Source organism: Oncorhynchus tshawytscha, linkage group LG30 (assembly GCF_018296145.1).
Source record: "Oncorhynchus tshawytscha isolate Ot180627B linkage group LG30, Otsh_v2.0, whole genome shotgun sequence".
NCBI classification, from domain to species: Eukaryota; Metazoa; Chordata; class Actinopteri; order Salmoniformes; family Salmonidae; genus Oncorhynchus; species Oncorhynchus tshawytscha.
This window is the reverse complement of record NC_056458.1, coordinates 31,958,584-31,984,936: the sequence shown is the minus strand read 5'-3', so window position 1 is coordinate 31,984,936 and position 26,353 is coordinate 31,958,584. Positions and strand designations below refer to the sequence as shown.

The 26,353-nt window shown below is 42.1% G+C and overlaps 1 protein-coding gene across 2 annotated transcripts in view; it reads left to right on the top strand.

Moving 5' to 3' along the window:
* Positions 1-17,096, top strand: part of LOC112228397 (RNA-binding protein Nova-1) — a 28,442-nt gene extending 11,346 nt beyond the window's left edge. For both annotated transcript variants that reach the window (XM_024393685.2, XM_024393686.1), the window contains exons 3-4: positions 7,504-7,670; positions 8,549-17,096. In XM_024393685.2, coding sequence (XP_024249453.1) covers positions 7,504-7,670; positions 8,549-9,565 — 1,184 coding nt within the window. In that variant the 3' untranslated portion in view covers positions 9,566-17,096. The remainder of the gene's footprint in view (positions 1-7,503; positions 7,671-8,548) is intronic.
* Positions 17,097-26,353: the final 9,257 nt, after the last annotated feature.

Sequence of the window (26,353 nt, the reverse complement as noted above, 5' to 3'; positions counted from 1 at the left end):
TGTCCTCGAAAGAGAATTGCCCGAGCCACAGAAAAGTATCTGCGTTTGTCCTTCATGGCTAAGGAAGCTTCAACCTGATGAAAAATAACAGGTGTTCAGCGGCTCACTTTTGATTAAGTCCAGATCTCTTTTGTTATAACTAATTGAACCAAATGATGTTATTTATTTTGTACTGATCGCCTATTTTCAACACATAGGCAATGGACTGTGGTATTGTTAAACTGAACGTATTTCTGTACCATACAGATGCATAAATGGAAAGGAATTAATGTACTGGCTTTTGTTCCTTTTTTACAATATATGGCTTTTAGTCAATTCTGTGATTGCCTCAAGCAACCAATTATAGATGAGCTACATGTAGAAAATAAGGATTAAACTTCCCGCAGAAAACAAAAAGGCAATATGGCAAAAATATGGCCTATTTTCTGCTAAACGGAAGGTGTGATATACTGCACCTTGACTAAACATTGGCAAAGATGAATGAACCTTGTCAAAGAATAGAAGTACAAAAAATACATTTTTTGAGTATCCATTTCTTAGACAATCTCCTGTCCCTTGCCCTCCCCACTTCTGCAATATCTGAAAAACTGGATTCATCGATGGTAACCATGACACGCTGAAAATGAACTCTAGTTATGGCTTACTGTTGCATATATCAGCACTACTTTCTTTGTCTACCTAGAAAACACATTGAAGCAGTTGTGCTTTTGTATCCTCCTCCTCTCTCTGGGTGGTGGATGGGTTGTTGGGGCACCACCTGCTCTGCCCCTCCCCCTCCTCATTATTGCGATGAGTGAGGAGTTCAGGGAGATGGTACTGGCAGCGATTTGATTGGGTGCTGCTAGGGCCCCCTAAAGTAAATTAAACTACTACACCATCTCACACAATGGGCTAGAATTTCTCTTCCAGAAACTTCAATATACGAGGCATTTGCACCTGTACAATGTTTACACCTGTTATTTGCCTTAGGAATTAAAAGACAACAAACAAAGCTAATCAATTGAACGTAATTTTTACAACATTTTTTGTTACCGCAAGTCTATAACCTTAATTTTTGTTCTACCTTTTGTGATTTATTCCCTACTGAACTAAGTGTAAACACATCGTAAATTAGGCCACAATATTTGATCTAACATGTGTTTTTAATGAAAAGGGTAGGCTATACCATTGCAATGAGTTTTCCTTCAATCTCCATTCTGTGATCAGCTATGAGAGGACTGTGCTGACATGTCATGTTAATACCAATACGCACAGATCACCTCTTAACCTGTAACACTGCAGCTGCCCCGGCTTGCCCTTCCTACAGCACAACAAGGAGACAGACAGGGCTATTTCCCCTAGCAATCCGCTCAATAGTGATAGCCACGGTTAGAACAATCCCAGCAGCTCCCGCCTCCCATCTGCCAGTGTAAGACATGAAATCATGAATGGGAGAAGACCTCGATGGGAATGGGATCTGTATGACTAGGCCCTGCTGTGGCGGCCTGAGATGGATGACTGGAGATAGTGAAGGGTGTGGATGATGCATGATTGTGTGTGAGGGGAGGGGACAGGAGGGCAGGCCCAGAAATAACCTTTTACAATCTCTCGCTCTCTGAAAGTGACCCTGCCCCAGCTGTACTCAAGATGCTCTCTCACTACGCCAAGTTTCCTCCTCCCCTCTCTCCCGAGTCGGTTTTTCTCATAGCATTTGTTCTTAAAAGTTTGATCCAGATTAGATGGCATCGTGCTATCTCTACAGAGTTTTGTTTGCATAGTAAAGAATATCCCCAGACCCCTTTTTGTGATCCGATTGCATCCTTACTGATACCTTACATGACAAAATTACCCTTCACCCGTATGTAAACAACATACTGTTCACTCATACTGTACACAGCAGCTGCAAAGGAAGCTGAGAGTCCCTGGTAAGGGTGCAACGATCTTACAACCAAAAATCCAGACTCCCTGCTTTGTGCAGCTGGCCATCAGCCCAGCTAGCATATAAAGTTACACACTGTGCTGTATGAACAGATAAAATTGATATGATGTAATATACCATAGGAATATGGTGCTGATGTTTTCAATTAGCTGAAAAACAGACTGACCTCACCCTGAAAAACTACACCAAGTCAGTCCATTTTGTCCATAATAAAAAGCAGGTTACAAAATTAAGTAACCTCATTGAAATGCTTCGAAGACAGCCTTTTAGTATTCAGAGTGAAATAAAGATGGTTGTTACCACTTTATAGCCCTCTGCAGTTAAAGATCTGCAGGGTAAGGCTTTGGACTGATGCAACTGGACTACAGATTCAAGCTCCTTCTTCATTTTGCCTCAGGAACTGCTGCCCTGTGTGCCAGAATTCCCTCTAAGATTAAACACACTGTTATTAAAATTTGTATTACACACATCGGAACCTGCATTATAGCTGCTCCTAATAACGCTGTCAAGTAAACCATGCTCCCAGAGAACCTCAATCCCACCCAAATTGCCTGGAAAGAAACAATTGTAGTTATTAATCAGTCTCAGTCTTGAATGCATGACAGCACTTTGAGGCACAGGCATACATAAACGCACAATAGCTCCATACGGACTATACCCTGTCCATACTACATAACATAACTAGTAAAAGCCAATAAAGTTGAATGTCTTTGCTCTGGACTCTAAAATGGGAACAGTGGTGACCAGTCAGGGTTCGGAGTTGGATTGAGTTCGAGTGAGATCCTGGACCGTCCCCAGACTTTGTGGGCTGTGTGTTTTGATAACTCTTGATGGATATTTCCTGAATGTCAACAGGTGCTTCTAGGGGCAGATGTGTATCACCCAATCCTGTAAGGGGAGATGGAATCACATTACAAGGAAAGGAACACAAAAGCCCTGGCTGGCTTGAGTGGAGCAGTGTCGCCCACAAAAATAACAGGCCAGTCTCAATCAGCAGGTCTTCCTTATAGGAGGGTACTCCCCTGAGTTAAAAAGTTTGGATGACTCTTAGTTGTCACTAGCATTGAAGAAATGTTTCACTTATTGGATTGTTGGATTTGATCAGATTTCTGTCATTTCACGATTTGATTAATTCATTTGTATTTGTGTTTTGATAGACATAACACAATGTATTGTAAGGCTGGTGGTGTGAGATTGAATGAATAATGTGGGTATAGAAGTATTTAAATGTGCAAAGGAATGAAAGAAAGAGAGCAAGGGGAGTAAGAGAGAGAAAGATAAACAGTCAAAGGAAGAGAAGATGCAGGCTGTAGAAAGGACATGCGATTGCATCACCTGTTCCTACGGCGCAGCTCCTTAACCATGGCAACAGAATTCCGGTAGGGCCGACAAAGGGGGTGTAGAAAGATGCCTCAACGAGGGAAGGATGTGTGGAGTCTATGGAGGAGGTAGGGGGGCGAGGACAGGCCCAGAATTTCAGGGCCCTGGAAGAGTTACATCATCTAGGAGGAATCCTTTGTCCCCCCCAGTGGTTTGTTACCCGAGCTTCTCATTCAGCTGCTCTGTTTTTGAGCTCCTATATGGGGGAGTGTATTGTTGGATAGGTTGGCTGTTAGCACCACTGTGTAAAGAAACTTATCAAAACTCAAGCATTATTTTTTTTTCTGCAAATAGTCACTGCATGAGTAGCTATTCAGTTATAAATGGGGTTGCTTTGCAACAATACTTTTTGTCAAATAGATCCTTGGCAAAAACATGTTTCATCCAAGAAATCCTGTTTGTTAAATTGAACAAGGAAGCCTCTTGTAAGTGATATGCTACAACCACAGCAGACGCTGACCCCAAGGCACAATAATCTACGTTCTCACAAGACTGTGATGCCGTAGTAAGGGAAAACTTAGTCAGTTGCACAACTGAATGCATTCAACCCAAATGTGTCTTCCACATTTAGCCCAACCCCTCTGAATCTGAGAGGTGTGGTGGCTCTCTTAATCGACGTCCACGACACCCGGGGAGCAGTTGCTGTTGGGGATTAACTGCCTTGCTCAAAGGCAGAATGGCTGATTTTTCCACCTTGCCGGTTCAGAGATTCTAACCAGCGACCTTTCGGTTTCCAGGGGGGAAGAGGTAGGCACCTAGGGAGTGCTTAGGCAAGAGGCCCGCGGGCATACATATACCCGTAGTATATTCACTGTCTAGGCACACTAGACCTGGGTGGACCACCCCCTTGTATTTTGGTTAGCGCACCAGTTGGTGCTAAGTTAGATAGGTAGTGAGTAGGCAGGTTAGATAGTACATGTCAAAGCCCTCCTTTCTTTGCTTTGGTTCCGTCCAGCCCCTTTTCCCCATATTACCGTGTGAAGGAATAAATTCCTAGTAAACTGTAAATTCTCTGCCTCTTGTCATCCTTACTCACACATTTGAACGACCCGAGGCAGAAGATAGAATTGTAGTTCATTTAAATTTATCTGGGAGGTTGCTTTTAAAGTCCTCCAACAGCATCAATTCCCAAATATCAGCAAAGGTGTTAGCTTTGCTGGCTGAACACCAGCGATTAAACAGAGACTCTTTGTCCCTAGCAAACTCAACAAATGTACGGTGAGATGTTTTCTTGTGGTTCCTGAAGCGCTGCCTATAAGCTCCAGGCACCAACTCATAAGCCCGCAACACGGTGGTTTTAACCGTATCGTAGTGTAAACAATCTTCCATGGAGAGAGCAGCTACTACTTCCTGGGCTTTCCCAGACAATTTACATTGTAACAGGAGCGGCCAAACCTCGAGTGGCCAATGCAGCGCAGCGGCCACACGCTCAAACGCAGAGAAATAAGAATCAACTTTCGACTCTCGAAATGGAGGGACTAAAGCAATATTTTTACTCACATCGAAGTAGACTTGATGATAAGCAGCTTGTGGAGTCGCACTGGAGCCAGCGTCTAGCTCCAGCCGTCGGATCCTCACCTCCTTTGTCGGCTTCTATTTTCCTAATTTCAAATTCAAAATTAATCTGTCTCTCTTTATCTTTTTGCTGCATTTCTAAACGGGCCAGCCTCACCTTCAGCCTAGCGGTCCCGTCTGAACGACCCGAAGCATAAGATAAAGGGTCAAATCGGGGCAATGTAAAGGGGGTACGAGCAACCCCTTCCTCCGCCCTATCCTCCGACTTGGCATCGGAAGGTCTACCCATCTCCTCTCCTGAAGCCTCCCTCTCATCATCTTTCAATGAGAGAATTTGTTTTCTCACTAATCGCTCCCTGACTAGCACCAAAAGCTCAGACTTTTGGGCTTTCTCAGGGACGAAGAGGCCATAATGGTCAGCTACAGCGAAAAGGTCTACTTTCTGCAACCTCACCAAACAATCAATAGAGGGCACTTCAAAAAACTTGGAGATGGCTGAGGCAGCCATCTTGTACAATGCAGTCTACTGAACACACGAACTAAACAAGTCATCCAAACTCACAACCTACCATCACACCTCAATCATCAATCACAGAGCAGCAGGGTCCGGTGGGTTTAATGGAATCCCGGATGAGACCCCATTATATTACGCCTCTATGAAGAGGGAATGCAACACCCTGCTACAACTCAACTCCCCGTGAAGTGAAAGAGGTATGGACTGTAGGTGCGAGTAAGGATGACAGAAGGCAGAGAATTTACTGTTTACTAGGAATTTATTCCTTCACACGGTAATATGGGGAAAAGGGGCTGGACGGAACCAAAACAAAGTAATTATTGAAGCCCCTTCTCCTATCTGCCTACCCACTACTTACCTGATTTAGCATCACCTGGTGCCCTAACCAAAATACAGGGGCTGGTCTGCCCAGGTCTTACCTAGTGTGCCTAGGCAGTGAATATACTACGGGTATATGTATGCCCGCGGGCCTCTTGCCTAAGCACTCCCTAGGTGCCTTCCCCTTACCCCCTGGGAACAAATGAAACAGAATAACAAACCATTTCAACAATCAAAACAGTGCATCCTATAACACATAACAGACATAACCAATCAGCTCCCTCAGCAACAACTAACATAGTATATACCCAATCGCTTTCTGAGAAACAACCAACACTATATAACCCTCAGCTATCAGCCTCCTCTCTCAGCAATCATCTCAAGATATACAATCAATCTCTCTGCAATGACCTCCCAGCAATGATCTCTCTCCTGAACAGAACACTGGCTTTTATATAGCTTCAGAAGAAATGGGTAATTGGTGACAGCTGCGTCCTGCCGAGTGGGCGGGGTCAGCTTTCCAATTAGCCACGGAGTCGACCAATCAGCTGCTTGGGGAGAATTCAGGAAGCCATCTCCTGAAAACACACTCAGATACAAACTACAACACCGAAACTGGGGAACGTAACAGGCCCAACGCTCTTAACCGCTAGGCTAGAAACTACCAACCCGTAAAAAAATACTATAGTATACTATAGTTATACACTATAGTTTTCACTGTAGTGTTTTTACAGACTTTACTGTATTTACTGTAGTTTTGTGGACATGACTGTAGTACCCTGTAGTATTTACAGCTTACTAAAGTATAAATACTGTTGTAAGAAAAAAAATGTAGTATATACTAGTAATTACTGTAGTGTTTTTGCAGACTATAGTATACTTAAGCAATAAGGCCCTAGGAGTTGTGGTATATGGCCAATATACCACGGCTAAAGGCTGTTCTTATACGCTATGCGGAGTGCCTGGATACAGACCTTAGCCGTGGTATATTGGCCATATACCACAAACCCCCGAGGTGCTATTATAAACTGGTTACCAACATAATTACAACAGTAAACAAGTAATTTGTCATCATAACTGTGGTATATTTAAGCAATAAGGCCTGAGGGGATGTGGTATATGGCCAATATACAATGGCTAAGGGCTGTTCTTTGGCACGACGCAACGCAGAGTAATAATGTCATATTTATTGTAGTGTTTTTGCAGACTGCCATATACTGTAGTATTTACTCTAGGGTTTTTGTGACGTTACTATAGTGTTTTTTAAAAATGTATTATATTTGACATAGCAATGAGGGCTTTGTCTTTGAGGAAATCACATTTTCCATAAACTGTAGGTTGGTAAGACTGGAGTCAGATTGGACAGTTTAGAGCTTTTACTCTTTTCTATAACTTGTAGGGAACACAATATATGGTCTATACTTGGCATGTCAGTTTCTCACTTATGGGTGGCACAAATTGGGATATATGGGAGGAGAATGGGCAGGGTATATGCAAATTAAGTATTTACTGTAATGTTTTTGTGGTCTGTTGTATACTGTAGTATTTACAGTAGCATTCTACAGTATACTATAACATTCTATAGAAAGTGTTAGTAAGCATTTCCTTGGAGGATTTATACCATGCGTATAACATGCGTATCCCATACATACGACTAATAAAACTAGGAAAAAAATATAAAAATAAAAGAATACACATTATTGAGGTATACTACAGTGTGTAGTATAGTATTCTACAGTATACTAGAGTTTACTATAGAATGATTTAGTACTGTAGTATACTATAGTAAACTGTAGTATTTTGTCATGTGGGTAGTACTGATACACTGTGATGTGTCTTTTTTGTTCTATCCCCACAGGAACCACAGAGCGGGTGTGTCTGATACAGGGTACGGTCGAGGCGCTAAATGGTGTCCACAGCTTCATCGCGGAGAAAGTCCGCGAGATGCCCCAGAGCGCCCAGAAAACAGAGCCAGTCAGCATACTGCAACCACAGACCACTGTCAACCCCGATCGCGTCAAACAGGTGAGAGACAGGTCCATTACAGTCAGCCAACCCTGACACGGAACCCAAACCGGCTGCGCACGTGAGACATCGTACATACATTTATTTTCTCCCCCCACACCAAACACGATTACGACACGCAGGTTAAAATATCAAAACAAACTCTGAACCAATTACATTCGTTTGTGGACAGGTCGAAAAGCATTAAACATTTATGGCAATTTAGCTAGCTAGCTTGCACTTGCTAGCTAATTTGTCCTATTTAGCTAGCTTGCTGAACTGACTTCTATTTTAGCCCTTGGCAACGCAGACGCTCGTTGACACGTGCGAGCAGTGTGTGTGCGCACAATAATATAGATTTCAAAATGTATTTTGCAATGCACGCGACGCGAGTGGTGTAGTCAGGGTATGACCGACCACCATACTTAACATAACCATAGCATGGACAATGACCTATCAGATATAGAACACGACCGATCAAAGCATGTTACCTCCCTACCTACGATGATCTGTCTGACATGTCAATAGTGTAGACATGCAGAGTCATAAGGGCACGTGGTCAGCACATGGCAAGAACACAGTCACACTTTGTCTCACAGGGGCATCTGCCCCACAACCTGAGCCCTGGCAGGGTCAGGAAAATGTGAGAGCATGGGGTTATTTTTACCGGCCGCCTGCCCGCTAGGTCCTCAACAGTGCCACAGAGCTGGACGGCAGCTGCAGCCTTAACCCCTGGGATTAACACATCGCTGAGTAAAGCAGAGGGCTGGGATAGTAGAATGACTCAGTGAGCGATATCTTTCTCTCGTTCTCTCTCTCTCTTTCCTACTTTTCAATCTCTCTTTCTGCCTCTCTCCCTCCCTCCCTCCTTCTCTCTGGCTCCCACTATTCCTTTGCAGGCTAAGTTAATAGTGCCCAACAGCACGGCTGGGCTGATCATCGGTAAGGGCGGGGCCACAGTCAAGGCGGTGATGGAGCAGTCGGGTGCCTGGGTCCAGCTGTCCCAGAAACCTGAAGGCATCAACCTGCAGGAGCGCGTGGTCACGATCAGCGGGGAGCCCGAGCAGAACCGTAAAGCCGTGGAGATCATCGTGCAGAAGATCCAGGAGGACCCTCAGAGCAGCAGCTGCCTCAACATCAGCTACTCCAACATCTCAGGCCCCGTGGCCAACTCCAACCCCACCGGTTCCCCCTACGCCAACTCGGCTGAGGTCCTTCCCAACGCCGCTGCGGCTGCTGCCACTGCCTCCAGCCTTCTAGGCCAGGCCGGCCTGGCAGGAATGGGCGGCTTCCCGGGAACCATGTCCAGCTTCTCTGGCAATGACCTGCTGGCCATCACCTCGGCCCTCAACACACTGGCCAGCTATGGCTACAACACCAACACCCTGGGCCTGGGCCTCAACCCCGCCGCTGCCTCCGGGGTCCTGGCCGCTGTGGCTGCTAGTGCTAACCCAGCTGCTGCTGCTGCCGCTAACCTCCTGGCCTCCTATGCCAGCGATGCCTCTGGCTCCGGCCATCCTGCTGTTGGCCTGGGGGGCTTCTCCCTGGGCTCGCTGGCCGCCGCCACGGGGGCCTCCAACGGCTACCTGAATGCCTCGTCCCCACTGATGGCTTCCTCCCTGCTGGCCGCAGAGAAGCTGGGAGAAGGGGCCAAGGACGTGGTGGAGATTGCTGTGCCCGAGAATCTGGTGGGCGCCATCCTGGGGAAAGGCGGGAAAACGCTGGTTGAGTACCAGGAGCTGACGGGAGCTCGCATCCAGATCTCCAAAAAGGGAGAGTTCATACCTGGCACGCGGAACCGTAAAGTTACCATAACAGGGTCACCCGCGGCAACGCAAGCCGCCCAGTATCTGATCAGCCAGAGGATCACGTATGAGCAGGGTGTGCGTGCCACCAACCCACAGAAGGTGGGCTAAATGGGGGAAAAAGGATGTAATAAAGGAAAGATGGAGACAGAGAAAAGAAAGGGAATCAAGGGTCACGGAGAGGGGAAAAAACATCCAAATATCCATTCAATATTTCAGTATTAAAAAGAGAAGGTGACAAAGAAGGAGGTGAGGCAGAGAGAAAACCGGGATACGTGTGTGTGATATGTGATTGTGTTTTTAGGACTGAGGTTGTGATGTTTTTTAAAAGTGGTGTCGAGTCCTTTTGATGACGAGTAAAGCTGAACTGGTCCACTGCCAAGCAGCAGAGTCAGGGGTGAGTCCACACGATTTCACCCCCTTCAAAAACCTCACAGCTGGGTTTGTTTTTGGATTTCGTTCTCTTCCGATTTTCTTTTCTTTGGCTGTGTTGATTTTTCAGCTTCAGTTGTAGATCTCCGCTCCCGGTGAGTTGAGGTTCCGGACAGGCTTAAAGAGCAGAGATAGCGTTTTGCTCATGCCTTTTTGCTTTGATGTTAACCTCGCTCCATGTGAACAAAGCAAAAGGCCTTGTTTACATGAGAGAGGTAAAATGACGAGCACCAGAGGTCATCCAATACCATTTGGCAACCATTTGAATCTAAATTCTTAATGGATATCAGAATATTAATGACATGCCACTGTATGGTTCATATCAAAATTGAGGTTTTAACAATTCGGTTGTTATCTTTTTTATTTTCCTCAATTATTTATTGAAATATGGTCTCATTCAAACACATATAGATTATTTAAACCTGTGAATTCGGGTTGATATGAATGTAAAGACATTATTATTGTTATTTTGTTATTAACGAGGATCAAATTTTGAGTTGCAGTGACAGATATGTATAGTTTTCACCCAGAACTGCACAGGACTAGTGTAGATCAGGGGTCAAATGTTCAATGTGAGAGGATAGAGACACGCAGGAATGTACACATACACAGGAACATACACACATTCATACATGTTTACCGCCACCCACATACACACCACTTTTGGTGCTACGAAAACATAACTACAGATCTCTAGGCCTGTACCTGTATCACCTAAATTGAAAATCCCTTTGGAGATTGCTCTCCCTCTCCTTGATTGTAAGATGCCAAGCATTGTTCACTTATCTGTAGTTTATGGGATCTAGTTCTGCCTTTATATAAGCGAAGACTGGATTTCATGCTATGTTGAAGGTCAGTCTTAATATTTGACCCCGCTAGTTCTCCTTCAGCTGCCATGGCAAACTGTATCTTGTACCACCGTGGACAGTTTAGATAACGTAGTTACTGATTACATTTTTTTATCCTATTGTCATGAATTAGCCCGGTACTTTGAGTTCGCCAGCCGATATTGCGCCTTGGGACATGCTCCTATGTAGAAATTTGAATAACCCCCCCATGGGACGGAGCATCATACCCGAGAGGGAAGACAGCACTATACACAGATTGGTATCTTACATTACCTTTTCAATTGAAGAATCTAACCGGAAGAGTCCCGAAGGGAACAAAGCACTACAAAGCAGTCTTGTTAAGAAAAGCAGTATTGATCTGTGAGCGAGGAGATGATTGCTTTATATCAGAATGGCTGGTAGTCAAGAGAGACACTAATGAGAAAGAAATTGACTCACCATGAAACATTTGGTTGAGAAAAATGGTTCACAGAAAACGCCAGAGTCAATACCAATATGGAGTCAAGCAGTTTATGCAGGTGGTTAGTCCAACCTGTTATCTTGCCTAAAGCAGACATTGACGCTAGCTTACATTGGCAGTAGTGCATAATGCGTTGCCCAAACATTTATCTGACATTCTGTAAGGATAATTGTTTGGCAAAAACGCAGGGAGGGTAATTGTCTTCTAGAACATTCTCAAACACAAAGATTAACCTTGCTTGCTTCTGCGCTGCTATCCATTGGTTTTCATCCGAGTACACTGGGTCTCTTATGACTGCACTGTGAGACACAACAAAGACACAACGCAAAGTATGTCTGTCCCTTCTTGAGCCAAGGGATCATATTTTGAAGTACATATCCAGGATATAGGCCTACAGCTGGTGCACTTACATCGCATGTTCTAGAACAGAGATGGGCCACACCAGTCCTCGGGGGCTTCTTCCCCATCCCTAGCAAACACAGCTGATAAAACTAATTACATTGTAAACTGAAGATCATGATTAGTTGATTATTGGAGTCAGGTGTGTTAGCTGGGACAGAAGTGTGACACCAATCAGGCCCCAGAGGACTGGAGTTGCCCATCCCTGTTCTAGAGCAAAACCACCTGAGCAGCGAGATAAGGAACAGTTCCACAAGAACATCCATAATGTGATGTCTTGGAGATATTTTGGTTTACCAATAATATTGCACAACAGAGAGCTGCTACTGGACGTTTTTTCTACTGATCAGTCCAGAGTCATCAGTCAACCATAGTGTCTTTTATTAAGGTCTGTGCTATCTGGGATCCTTGGCATGTCCCTAACCCATTGAAGTTGAAATGAAAAATGGTTACGGTAAGGGTTAAGGTAAGTGTAGGGGTTAGGGTATGGACATCCCAAGGATCCCGGATAGCATTGACCCTTTTATTAACCCAAATGACTCCTATGACATTTATTTTTCTGCATTGCAGTCCCTGTATCCTATTCTGACCCTCTTTTCCATTTCACAAATGTATCCATAGACTTATGTAACCAGAGCTCTGGGATCGGCTTCCAATAATACAGGACCGGGAACGATAGTGTCAGGGAAAGAAACAGCAGCACTCCCTTTTCAGTGAAATGACGAGGCTCCTTCTTGAGACAGAATGGACCTTTACCCCACCTTACTAACAACTCTATGTTTGAGCGCTCCGCATGGCACCAGCCATGAGCCCCATTACCTTGACTCACTGAATACACGTTTCTCTTTCATTGTATTTCTGACGGGATGTGCTGTGACTTTTAATAGTAGTCAACGGCACACTAGTTACTTGAAATGAAATGGCACTCCAGTTAAAATATCTGTAACTTCTTTCACCTGTGGGGTTCAAAACCTTCATATTTTAGCCCTAACCTCACAACATTTTAATGCTGATTTAAAATACAAGCACAAATCAAGGTGGATTTAATAATAGAAGCAATGCAACTACGCTTGGTTTAGAGAGAGACTACTCCAGAGCTGTCTGATCTGTACACTGTACCAACTCCTCTCTCTCCATTCATTACTTTTCCTCCTCTTTCTTTAGACATTTCCCCACCCTACATATGCTCTTTTTGGTCTATTTTAAAGTCCTCCTGTATAGAGATGACCTTTTCTCTCTCCTCTGCACTGCTCTCCTTCTTTCTGTCTTGTCTACTCATAGGCGCTGACGTCTGGGAGTTGCAGGGAGTGCCGAAGTGATTGATAGGAGTTATGCACTATAGGTCATAAGGGTATGCAAATATTTTCACAGCCCATAGAGTTCACCAGTCAAAAATGCACAGATATCACCTGCCTCCAAACTGTGACAACCCACAAGACAAACCAGCAACATTGGTTCAAACTTCGGTATCAAATTCCCCACTAAAAGAAGAACAAGTAGGATTTAGACAGGCTTACACCGTGATCTATGACCTTCTAGGGGAAGGGAAAGCAAAATAGGAAGGCAAATCTTGGTTGAATGAGAAAATGTCTGTTGGTTGACCAAACAGAGCTTCTATTTCAGCCTCATAACAAAAGAAAGCAGGAGTTTATTAAAAAAAAGTAAATGAGAGAGAGAGAAAGGTGGGAACTCGTTCGTGACCTCATGCTGAAACAGTGACATCCTTTATGCATATCCTCTTATCTGAAAAATGACTAGAAATTAATTTCTGTGGAATATGTCATGTCAACATGATCTATATGTACTTAATTGTAGCTATTCTAGTTTGTAGTCCAAATGCAGTCCAGCGTCGTCAATACAATGTGAAACTCTATGTTATCTTTGTGTGGATGATGAAGAGTGCCAACTAACCCTGATTAAGATTAGCTTTGCGATTTGTTTGTGCATTACGATGACTCATCATCGACAGGTGGCGTTCATATTTCTGTTATTGAGGATTTAGTTTGACCGTAAGAAAAATGTAAAGAATATTGGAAGCAATATAGTAGCATGTTGTCCTGTTTTGTGTTTTTATTATGTCTATTGTATGAACCTTTGAAATTACTAAGATTTTGAATGAATAGGTTTACATGTACTTTTTGTAAGTTATGAAAATGCTGCTATTTGATAAGTAAAATATAAAAAATATTTTAGTTGAAAATATGTCTGGTCTGTTGATAAGAAACATGCTCTAAAAGACAGGGGCGTAAAACGAGGTGTATAGAATACTATACAGTATTGGTAAGATAGTAACAGTAATAATTGTACCTGTGCCAAACTAGACCTCTGCAGCTTCTGAAATTGTAGATGTGCGATCAAATGTTAGATATCAATAACTTGTTTAGAAGTGCTGATCAAGTGCCAATCAAACAATGTTTTTCAGTTAAGAAAAGATAATCGTATACATTACTTCAGAAAACGATGGACAAATAACTATTTTGTGCATTGTTTTACCCCATAGCTACATAGAGTAAGAGATAAAGATTGTGATTGTTATGGATCCATGTTGTTTTACACTCCATGCATCCCCTGTGTGTTCGTTTGACCTGTGGCTTAAGCACTGCTGTTTTTCACAAATGTCTCTATAGGCCAGCATGGACTAAGCATAACATGTTATAAGCATTCATAACATAGTCATTAACAATCAGACAAAATGTGTTTCGTGGAGTTAGGTGTTATCTTTTTGCACGTCTTCTATTGCATGGTATCAAAGTGAAAAATTGAGGGAGAAAACTAAATGGGAAAAAAATGGAGGTTTTCTCGCAACATTCAAAGACATAAAGTTGCATGCAGTCAGTTGTAGAACACTTAAGTTAAAATCACCTCATATTTAAAATGTTTCATGTCGTAAGTTGGGAGGGAGCCCATTATTGTCATGTTGGCCCAAATACAACACATTTCAGATCAAATTCTCATACAGTCCATCTCTTTATATTCTAACAGACCAGGTTTTATTTTCTTAAGGTACCATAAGGAGTATTACAAATGTGAAACAAGCAAACGCGAAAATGTTATTCAGTGTTATTCTTGAGTTTTGCTTTCTAGAATACCAGGCATTTTTTAAATCAGGTTAAACCTCACAAAACCTGTGTAATATTTTTTTAAAGATTTTTTGTACCACAGTTTGAATGCCCAAATCTAATCTATGAATGTAATCCCATTTGCTCATTTTTTCAGTTGAATGTTTATCAGTCTTTTAATGTGAATTCAGGGCTGGAATTTCAACTACATGTAGAGTTAAGATATTATGTCAAGAACCAATTTCAGCTATAGTCAGGTAGGCCATAGTCATAACCCAGATATGTTTTAACAACACTTCCGATTCACTGTCAACATTGTCCTGTTTGTTTGGTGTTGCATAAATGCACTTTACTGATCAATGGGTCATACCTTTTTACAAAATTCCATCTCCTGTTATTGGATGTGAAACAAAGCAAACCATGTTAACGTTCAGCCGTTTTTGTCATTCTTTGCTGTTGCTCTGATATTGTTTGTTGAGGTTTTTTTTCTGATCTTTTTGGGTCTCTGTGTATCAGACTTCTCTGAAAAGGTGGCACCCGAGTCCACAAAATATGGCTTATCCATTTCCTTTTGAAAATATTTGTGTAAATCACAATGAGCGAACCTTCTTTAAAAGAGGGAGAGAGAATTTAGAGTGGAGCTGTTCCATCTTGTCATGTTGCATTCTGCTGCCTTGAAGTCTAGAGGGCGGAAGTATTTTTATGAACAAATTGGCATTGAAAGCACGGTAAACCTCATACAATGTCTCTATGTGGTGGTATCAGAGAGTACATGTTTGTTACGTTACAGAATGCAATCCCAAGGTCTTGCTGATATAATTTTAGATGGGAGACAAATACAGCACCAGCAAAATTTGATTGCCTCGGTTATACCGCTGTCAGTGTTGGTGGATTGGACAACTCAACCTGTAAGAACCCTGTGTAACCTAAAACTACTTTACCACTGCATGCTATGACTTTCTGTCTCCTCCTTCTGCCGTGCACTGCTACTAACCCCCACCACCCTTCTAACCCCTCCACTACTGAGTGCCAAACTAAGTCAACACCATTCCAAACCTTCAGTTGTTTTAAATATGATATAGTCTGGACATGCATCTGACCCTCCAGGATCTTCCTAAGGGAGGATTCTATCGAACTATCAGACAGGACTAAGCCGGTTAAGGCTGCTTGCCCCCTCTTCTCCTCAACTCTCTCCATCATCTTTTCAGCCTACATGACATTATGATTATGTGTGCCGTTGTGTCTGGCACCTGTCATTGTATTCACCCATTGAATGGAAAATTATTCTGAGCCCATTCCTCTGAATAGTGGGAGAAAGACAGGATTTTCACCAACCAGCCACGACGCCATCTCTTATCTTTGACCCTCCCATGAACTAAGTTGACCTTATCCACCCTTTGCGTGCTCATCTGCGTGTTTGGATTATTTTGACCCCAGATTTATTGCCAAAATTTGCTGAGACTACAACTGTATGAATTTTCATTTGGTTTTAATTGTTTTCTTGTCATCCGGACAATTCTGCAGGGTTGAAGCTAACAAATCTTGTCTGAAAAAAGCATGACAATGCCCTGCACACCTCTTCGGCTCCATTGTAAATATTATTTTGGGTTAGGTTTTCATTTTAATTTTGTAAAAAAAAATGTTTTTCCATCTTAAGAAATGGACTGTCAGCATATGTAATATGTTGTCCTAAACTTAAAAGAGTTGGGTCAATTGGAATGACTCTGGTGTCTATATTGAGACAGAGAAGATACCATTTCAAAGTCCAGGCCTCACTTGTCCTTTGACTGAAGCATTTGCTTCGATGCCTTTACACAGACACAGTCTCAATCTTAAAGACACAGTCTCAATCTTAAAGATACAAGGGCAACATTGTATTTCCTTGTGCCATGTCAGTGAAGTACGGGTGAGAGCCTTTTATTGAGATATTTGCCAATACGGGTGCCAAATGAAATCGGCACTGAGCCAAAAGCCAGCCAGCCTACACACTGAAGCTGTGGTTGCAATGGGATGGTTCACTTCTCAATCCCATATCCCCCCCAAAACACTTATTTGTTTGAAATTTGACTTGACATGTCACTATATTCTATGCTGCCAGTCAATTTCCTGCTTTCCTCAGTGAAACATCTCAGAAGCAGTTCATTTTACAACATTACACTGTTGATCAATGACAACAGCAACTATCAAAAGGGAATGAAAGTGTATTTTTATTATCAGTTTATCTGAGCATCATTCATTAATAGATTTAAGGGTAATGACTATTTAATGTAACTGTAGTATTGTGTTTGTAAAAAAAAAAAAAAATCGGTGAGTTGTGTTTGATGACTCGTGGACTACCAGTGAAGTCAGCATTTCAGTGTTAATATATTGAATTGTTTTTTAAAGATTATTTTTGCGACAGCAACAGCAACAAAGAGTCATTATAAATGTTCATTTTAGCATCACTTGTCTTCTGTTCCTTTATTCTCCTCCACCTCTACTCTCTGTCTCATTGGAGTGAAAGGTCCTGAGTTGATTAAAGTGCATGCGATATGCTCACGGAAAAGTTCATTTTCTAAATGGGGTGCTGAATCTTAGCTTATGAGGTAGTCCATTAACAATTAATATGACAATACTCTCCAAATCATGACCGGTTTTATTGTGCATGTTCTGTCTGAGTGCTGTTCTAGTTGTTGTTCAAAGTCTTGAGTAAAAGCCAAAGCGAGCATCTAAGCTAATTTGTAGTTCTAGTACAGTGGCGTGTGGGCAGAATGTTGTAGTGTTATCTGTTTTGTGAAGCTGTGAAGTTCTTCACAGGCCAGAACCAGTTTGGGAAGTTCAATTAATCTTTCCTTGATTTTTTTGCATCCTCTCTTCTTGCCTCCTTCTCAAAACTCATTGGAGAAGGTCAGAAGGGGGACCGGGGACCTTCTCCAAAATAGTTGAGAAGCTCCTGAGTGGGGCAGCGGTCAAAGGCACTGCATCTCAGTGCTAGAGGCATCACTACAGACCCTGGTTTGATTCCAGGCTGTATCACATCCGGCTGTGATTGGAGTCCCATAGAGCGGTGCACAATTGGCGCAGGGCCGTCCGGGTTAGGGTTTGGCCGGGGTAGGCCGTCATTGTAAATAAGAATTTGTTTTGAACTGACTTGAGTGGTTAAATAATAGGTTAAATAAAAAATAAAGGAGGTAAGGAGATAGGACACGAAGAGGATTCGCGGAAAGACAATTGGGATAGAGTCATAATCCATCTTTGTCCCTCCAACATCATTCCTCCTGCACCATGGGACATCCTCCATTAACAATAACTTCTAAAACCAGAGTATAACAGTAATTGATTTATAAAGCGTTTTTCATTACATCTCAAAGTGCTAATTGTTACAGGCGCTTGAAGATTTTATAAGACAACACAGAACAAGGAGGGGTCTACTTGGAAGGCCAATCCTGTATAGGTGCATTTTGAGGTCAGATTTGAAAGAGCCATGTTCCCTTGAGGTGGACGGCGGGGAGCACATTCCAGATGCGAGGATATGTGGTCTAAAATGGCTAGCCGCTAGCTTTTCTCATAGGTCAACCTGGCACAATAGGCCACTATGCTGAGGATGACCAGCTGAGAACATAATTATATCCGGTAACAGAATAACGAAACAACGGAGCAGTGACCTTACAGGGTAGAGCCACCATCCAATCACATTTGTTAAACCGGTGAACTTGTCCACCAGAGGGTTATTATAAAACCTCCAACTTCAAGGTAAGTGTTTGAAACCCTTGCCTTAGTCTAAAAGGTGGAGTGTCACAATAAAAATGTCATGATGCTTCTTTATGGGCTACTTACTCAAATTTCAAAAGGCACGTTTTGCATATATGACTAAATTCAAAGTTGTTGCTTACCATTTCACATGCATCCATGTGCTTTTACAGAGAAGAAAACATGGAGGATTCTACATCAGTTTTGTTGACGTTGAGGTAGAGGATATTTTCCTGGCACCACTCTGCCAGGGCCCTCACCTCCTCCCTTTAGTCTGTCTCGTTATTGTTGGTAATCAGGCCTACTACTGTTGTCGTCTGCAAAGTTGATGATTGTTACCGGTTAGAAATATGTGCTGGGCTGGTCATACTTAGGCCAACCTGGCTCAATTAGCCAATATGCAATGAGAAAAGCTAGCCATTTTAGACCACAGGTCTAAACCTCGGTCTAAGCAAAAGTTTGAGAGTACGGTCCCACTGAGTGTGTCTGGCCAGGTGGCTGAGCAACCTCCATGAATGAAAGATATTGGCTGTTCTGGTTACTTTGTAACTTTTATGTCTCATCCAATCTCTAAAGTTATACGAAAAGCTGAAATGAGCTTCCTTTTGTAAATTAAGCATTTGATGAAGGTGTTATTGGAAAGTCATTCAGTAACATGGCCTGGTAGTAATAACAGAAAACACTGAAACAGACGCACCGCACCGACAGATGTTTTCACCATGTGTGAAGACTAGAAAATAGCTGTCAAAAGCAGTACAGCAATATCTGGCTGAGGGGATACATTCAACAATCATTTAATCTAGGCCTTCAGAAAGTATTCACACCCCTTGACTTTTTCCACAGCCACAATTTAAAATGGATGATTAAATTGAGATTTTGTGTCACTTGCCTACCCCATAATGGCAAAGTGGAATTATGTTTTTAGATTATTTTTTTATTTTTACATATGAATTAAAAATGAAAATATAATCTATTTTAGTCAATAAGTATTCAACCCCTTTTCTTATGGCAAGTTCAGGAGTAAAAATGTGCTTAACAACTCACAAAATGAGTTGCACGGACTCACTCTGTTTGCAATAATAGTGTTAAACATGATTTTTGAATGACTACTTAATCTCTGTACCCCACACATACAATTTATCTGTAAGATCCCTCAGTCTAGCAGGAATTACAAACACAGATTCAACCACAAAGACCAGGGAAGTGCACCTATTGTTAGATGGGTAAAAACTAAAAAAAGCAAACATTGAATATCCCTTTGAGCATGGTGCAGTTATTAATTACATTTTGGATGGTGTCAATACACCTAGTCACTACAAAGATACAGGCGTCCTTCCTAACTCAGTTGCCGGAGAGGAAGGATTTCACTTAGGGATTTCACCATTAGGCCACTATATATGTGCAAACCGATCTCATGTGCTTAGGGCATAATATCAAGGAGAAGGTCTCCCCAACTCCCCACCTACACCCCATAAAGTTAAAGGAAGCAAGTGTGGTACCATATATTTCAAGACAGTCTTATCTGGATGTGTAGAAGCATTTGATTCCCTCTGTGGGAGAAGGTAGTGGTGGGCTAGAATGATAAAATCATGTTGTCAAGGTAACGGGTGGTACAGAGTACTTTAGAATGTCACACTGGGGATGCTCTTGCAAGGATTCAACTTGTAGACCTGGCAACTCCTAAACAACTCAAGATCTGCAATGCACCACCATCAGGGCGACCAGGTAAGTGCAAGCTGTGGTGATATTTTCTATTTAAATCAATCAAAATGTTCAAAACCCACGGCAAGGTGACTCGGGTCAAAGCTATTGCAAAGAATTATTGGTGCCCCCATTTGTGTCATTTCAAACCCTATCACTGCAGCACACAGCCAGATTCTTAAGATGGTACTGTCTTGCAACATGGTGAAAGGAAAATAAAGGTGGAGAAACTACTGCAGAATCAAGAGGCACCCCTTAACATGGCTCCTGATGTAACCATGGAAACCTTTATTTCATGGTTAGAGTGATTCTTTGCTGGAGTGCGATTGAACGGGTAGATATCTCTGCAGAGCCATTGTAATACATTATATTTTACATGGTTCTTCACAATACTTATTAAAATTATTCAAACTTGAGCTTCTGTCCAGATACAGTATTATATCATCATCCCTAATTGTCTTTATACATCCAAACTTGTCCTGAATTTATATCATTTTGATTGTTTAATATGAGCAATGTATGATGCTAAATATATGATACATGTGTGTTGCGCATAATGATAGTATGGTAACTTTCAGGCAAATCAATATGAGATTTTAAAAAACAACAGCCTAGTTCTAGGAGGTAACAGATAGCCTAACACACGCTAGACATACCGCACTGAACCACTGAGCTTGAGCAAATAAAAATGTAGACTTCATAGCAAAAAATAGGAATGACCCCATCTCTGATTGAACAACTGACTGTCAAGCACATGAGCCCGTCTCCTTTGCAATATACTCCAGTGCCATAGGGAGCACTATTTCGCTACATATGGATTCAAGTCAGATGTTCAATCTTCAGAAGAAGATTCTGATATCAGAAAAAATGCTTAAACGCTAACAAATAGTCTTCATATAACATGACTGCTTTATGTTCATAGTCGCTACAGTTCATTCTTATTTATTCTGAGATTATGACTAGTACAGGTTCCAGTTTGGTTACTAGCTAACATTAGCTACTTCCTTAAGACAATCGCAACATTCCATGTTGATTTTCAGGATGGCACTGTGGTGTATAAATGCCAAAGAATGGGACATGTGGCTGCTCAGTGTGAAGGAAAGGAAAGATGTGCAAAGTGTGGAGGGGAACATGATAACGGTGAATGTGGAAGCAATGTGAAGGTTATGTGCTGTAATTGTGGGGGAGAACACAGTGCAGGATTTGGTGGATGCCAGGTGCAGAGAGAGGCTAGAGAGACTCAGATATATAGGCTCAGTCATGACGTACAATATCATATGCAGCCTTATTCTAAAATTGATTAAATTAAATGTGTTTCTCATCAATCTACACACAATATCCCATAATAACAAAGTGAAAACAGGCTTTTATACATTTTTGTAAAGTCAAACAGAAATACCTTATTTACATAAGTATTCAGACCCTTTGCTATGAGACTTGAAATCGAGTTCCGGTTTATCCTGTTTCCATTGATCATCCTTGAGATGTTTCTACAACTTGATTGGAGTCCACCTGTGGTAAATTCTATTGATTGGACATGATTTGGAAAGGCACACACCTGTCTACATAAAGTCCCACAGTTGACAGTGCACATCAGAGTAAAAACCAAGCCATGAGGTCGAAAGAATTGTCCATAGAGCTCCGAGACAAGATTGTGTCGAGGCACAGATCTGGGGAAGGGAACCAAAACATTTCTGCAACATTGAAGGTTCCCAAGAACACAGTGGCCTCCATCCTTCTTAATTGGAAGTTTGCAACCACCAAGACTCTTCCTAGAGCTGGCCGCCCGGCCAAACTGAGCAATCGGGGGAGAAAGGCCTTGGTCAGGGAGGTGATCAAAAACCTGTTGGTTACTCTAACAGACCTCCAGATTTCCTCTGTGGAGATGGGAGAACCTTCCAGAAGAACAACCATCTCTGCAGCACTCCACCAATAAGGCCTTCATGGTAGAGTGGCCAGACGGAAATAAAAGGCACATGACAGCCAGCTTGGAGTTCGCCAAAAGGCACGTTAAGGACTCTCAGACCATGAGAAACAATATTCTCTTGACTGATGAAACCAAGATTGAACTCTTTAGCCTGAATGCCAAGTGTTTCATCTGGAGGAAACCTGGCACCATCCCTATGGTGAAGCATGGTGGTGGCAGCATCATGCTGTGGGAATGTTTTTCAGTGGCAGGGACTGTGAGACTAGTCAGGTTTGAGGGAAAGATGAACGGAGCAAAGTTAAGCCAGATACTTGATGAAAACTTGCTCCAGAGAGCTCAGGACCTCAGACTGGGGTGAAAGTTCACCTTCCAACAGGACAATGACCCTAAGTACACAGCCAAGACAATGCAGGAGTGGCTTCGGGACAAGTCTCTGAATGTCCTTGAGTGGCCCAGCCAGAGCCCGTACTTGAACCCGATCTAACATCTCTGGGGAGAACTGAAAATAGCTGTGCAGCGATGCTCCCCATCCAAACCAACAGCACTTGAGAGGATCTGCAGAGAAGAATGGAAGAAACTCCCCAAATACAGGTGTGCCAAGCTTGTAGCATCATACCCATTAAGACTCGAGGCTGTAATCGCTACCAAAGGTGCTTTAACAAAGTACTGAGTAAACGGTCTGAATACTTATGTTAATGTGATATTTAATTTGTTAATTTGTTTATTTTTTGCAAAAAAATCAAAACTGTTTTCACTTTGTCATTATGGGGCATTGTGTGTAGATTGATGAGGGGGAAAAAACTATTTAATCAATTTTAGAATAAGGCTGTAACGTAACAAAATGTGGAAAAAGTCAAGGTGTCTGAATACTTTTCAAATGCACTGTATAGCAGGGATAGGCAAAAAGATTCAGCTGTGGGACGATTTTTGTTAAAGCGGATCGTTACTGGGCCGGTCCATAACAAATTTACCCCAACTTAGCCCAATAAAAGATTGTAATAATAATTTCATGCCTTGATTACATTGAGACATGATCACATATCCCACTGGGCACAGACATTTAATTTCAACGTCTATTCTAAATTATTTCAACGTAATTTCATTGAAATTACGTGGAAACAACATTGATTCATCCAGTGTATGCCCGGTGGGATGTCTATTTTTATTTGTGGGTATACTTGGGAACAGAGTTACCCAAATACAATTTTTTTGTTGCTAAATTCCTGGTGATTTTAGTCTCTTTTTCTTTCTTCTAAAAACTAGAATCACATTCTTTTGTTTAAAAAATAATAAATAAATCAACTTTGGGGGGCCAAAACGACCTCTGATGTATAGGTATAACACCAGGTATGACATCATGAAATGCATTTATTCTAATGCTGTTCCAGGTGTATAAGACACCAAAAACAAAATGGATACAGTTATCCAACAGAAGTCTCTAGGACTGGGGTATGTCAGTAATTAAAATTGAATGTGAGGTGCATTTGTAAATTTGTGAATACGGCCCAGTACATTACTGGGGCCTAGCTTCCTGCCATCCAAGACCTCTATACCAGGCTGTCAGAGAAAGGCCCTAAAAATTGTCAAAAAGACTCCAGCCACCCTAGTCATAGACAGGGCGGCAGGTAGCCTAGTGGTTAGAGTGTTGAGCCAGTAACCGAAAGGTTGCTAGATCAAATCCCAAGCATTTCACTATTTTTCACCTGCTTCATTTCACCTGTTTTATTTGGTGCATGTGACAAATACAATTTGACTTGATTTGAAATGATATGACAGCTGGATATACGCCTTTACTTGTTTACAGGTAGGCTGCCTTGTCTGAAAGGGATGCCTGGAGAGAAGCTTCCTCATTTGCTGTTGAAGTACTGTGAGAGAATCGCTGCTCTTGGTGCATTTGCTGGGAAGACTGCCATTCATGTGCTGGGGAACGAATACAAGCCAGGAGAGTGGATAATAGTACGGTCCTCAACATCATGTTAAGCCATTAGCACTGTGTGGTAATCACTCTGCTATTATTGTGCAACTTTGTGTGTGAAAATAAGTGTTCAAGACATTCCATCGGGTGCGGTACTGCTCTGCTTTTGTGTCATTGTGCTAATGTTGTATGTCACCAACACCTGGTAGAAGGTAGTGATTACAGGTTACTGTGTCACAGCCCCATGAGGACTGGCCTCTGTACCACCCCACTGTTACGACTATCAACCTGGGCTTGCTCCCACACATTGCTGGACTTCTACAGGCCCATCAGCTCCCAGGAGGTGAGCTCCACAACAGGTTATTGTCCTGCTGAAAGGGGATTTCATCTCCCAGTGTCTGGTGGAAAGCAGACTGAACCAGGTTTTCCTCTAGGATTTTGCCTGTGCTTAGCTCAATTGTCTCTTTTTTATCCTGAAAAACTCCCCATTCCTTAACAATTACAAGCATACCCATAACGTGTGAAAAATGGCGCCGACAGAGGGCTGCCATGCTTCTAACTCTACAAGCATTTCGCTACACCCACAATAACATCTGCTAAACACGTGTATGTGACCAATTCAATTTGATTTGACATGATGCAGCCACCACTATGCTTGAAAATATGGAGAGTGTACTCAATAATGTGTTGTATTGGATTTGCTCCAAACATAACACTTTGTATTCTGGACAAAAAGTGTATTGCTTTGCCAATTTATTTGCAGTATTACTTTAATGCCTTGTTGCAAACAGGATGTTGTTGATCCATCCTCAGTTTTCTCCTATCACAGACATTAAACTCTGTAACTGTATTAAAGTCACCATTGGTCTCATGGTGAAATCCCTGAGTGGTTTCCTTCCTCTCCGGCAACTGAGTGAGGAAGGACGCCTGTACCTTTGTAGCGACTGGGTGGATTGAAGGGATATTCAATGTCTGCTTTTTTACATTTTTACCCATTTACCAATAGGTGCCCTTCTTTGTGAAACACTCCCTGGTCTTTGTGGCTGAATCTGTGTTTGAAAGTCACTGCTCGACTGAGGGACCTTACAGATAATTGTATGTGTGGGGTACAGAGATGAGGAATTCATGTTAAGCACTATTATTGCACACAGAGTGAGTCCATGCAACTTATTATGTTACCTTTTTATTTATTTTTGCCTTAACTTAATTAGGCTTGCCATAACAAAGGGGTTGAATAGTTATTGACTCAAGACATTTCAACTTTCATTTGGTATTAATTTGTAAACATTTCTAAAAACATAACCCCACTTTGATGTTATGGGGTACGGTGTGTAGGTCAGTGACAAATCTCAATTTAATACATTTTAAATTCAGGCTGTAACACAACAAAATGTGGAAAAAGTCAAGGGATGTGAATACTTTCTGAAGGCACTGTACTGTATACAGACACTGTAGATGACATGCAGACTTACAGTATTACAAGAGGTTAGTATTACTAAAGTCTTGTCACTCACTGTGTCCCACGCCGGAGGTTCCACAGACTGAGGAGAGCCGCCGCCTCCTGTCTCTACTGGTGCAGAGCCTTCTCATCCTCCAGAAAACATGTACAAGCTCTTCCTCCACTGCATCCAGGGGACGCACCACGACTCCCTCACTGGCAGGGTGGCCAAACTGCTCGCTGCTGGGGCCCTGACAGTGGCCACACTAACCCTAAGCACCAGGTTGACCCTCACCAAAGTCATGAGGGCCAACCTAAGGAAGTAACATTTGAGGACTTGGAGATCTGCACTTGGGAAAACATGTACACCATGATACAGACTGATTTCACTGATTTGATTATGTCATTCATTGCCTGGATCCTTTATAAAATGTATGAATTATAATGCCAAAAGGCACTACAAAATACAAAACCCTAAGATGATTAACCTTGGATACCTTGATTCATGGTAACCTATTGTATGTACAGTACAGTATGTTTGATCAGGTGAGGTGTTATCCAAGGCTTCATCCGGCAAGCCCACATTTTCTGCACTTTTAGCTCTCTTTGTCTTAAAAATATATAATTCCTCACTTTCACATGAGGAATACGTCTTATTGAGCAAGGGACGCTGTTGAATGTACTAATCTTTTGCCAACCTGTCAATATAGTGACGTCAATCAACGTTGTGTGAAATGTTGCTGACAATTTCCCACGTCAAATCATCATTTCAGGTTTTGCTAGAAACTTGCTCACATGTTGTGCAGATAAGTATTTGACTTGTTTCAAGAGAAATGTTCCATTTTTCTTCATAATTTTTTGTTTTTTATATTTTTGTACAGATAACCATATACATATGTTAGAGATTATAGTATTTAATTTGTGGTTTTATCAGGCTTGTGGCAAAGATTTTCTTCATGTGGTCAAGTTATGCTTGGCGGTAAAGACATCC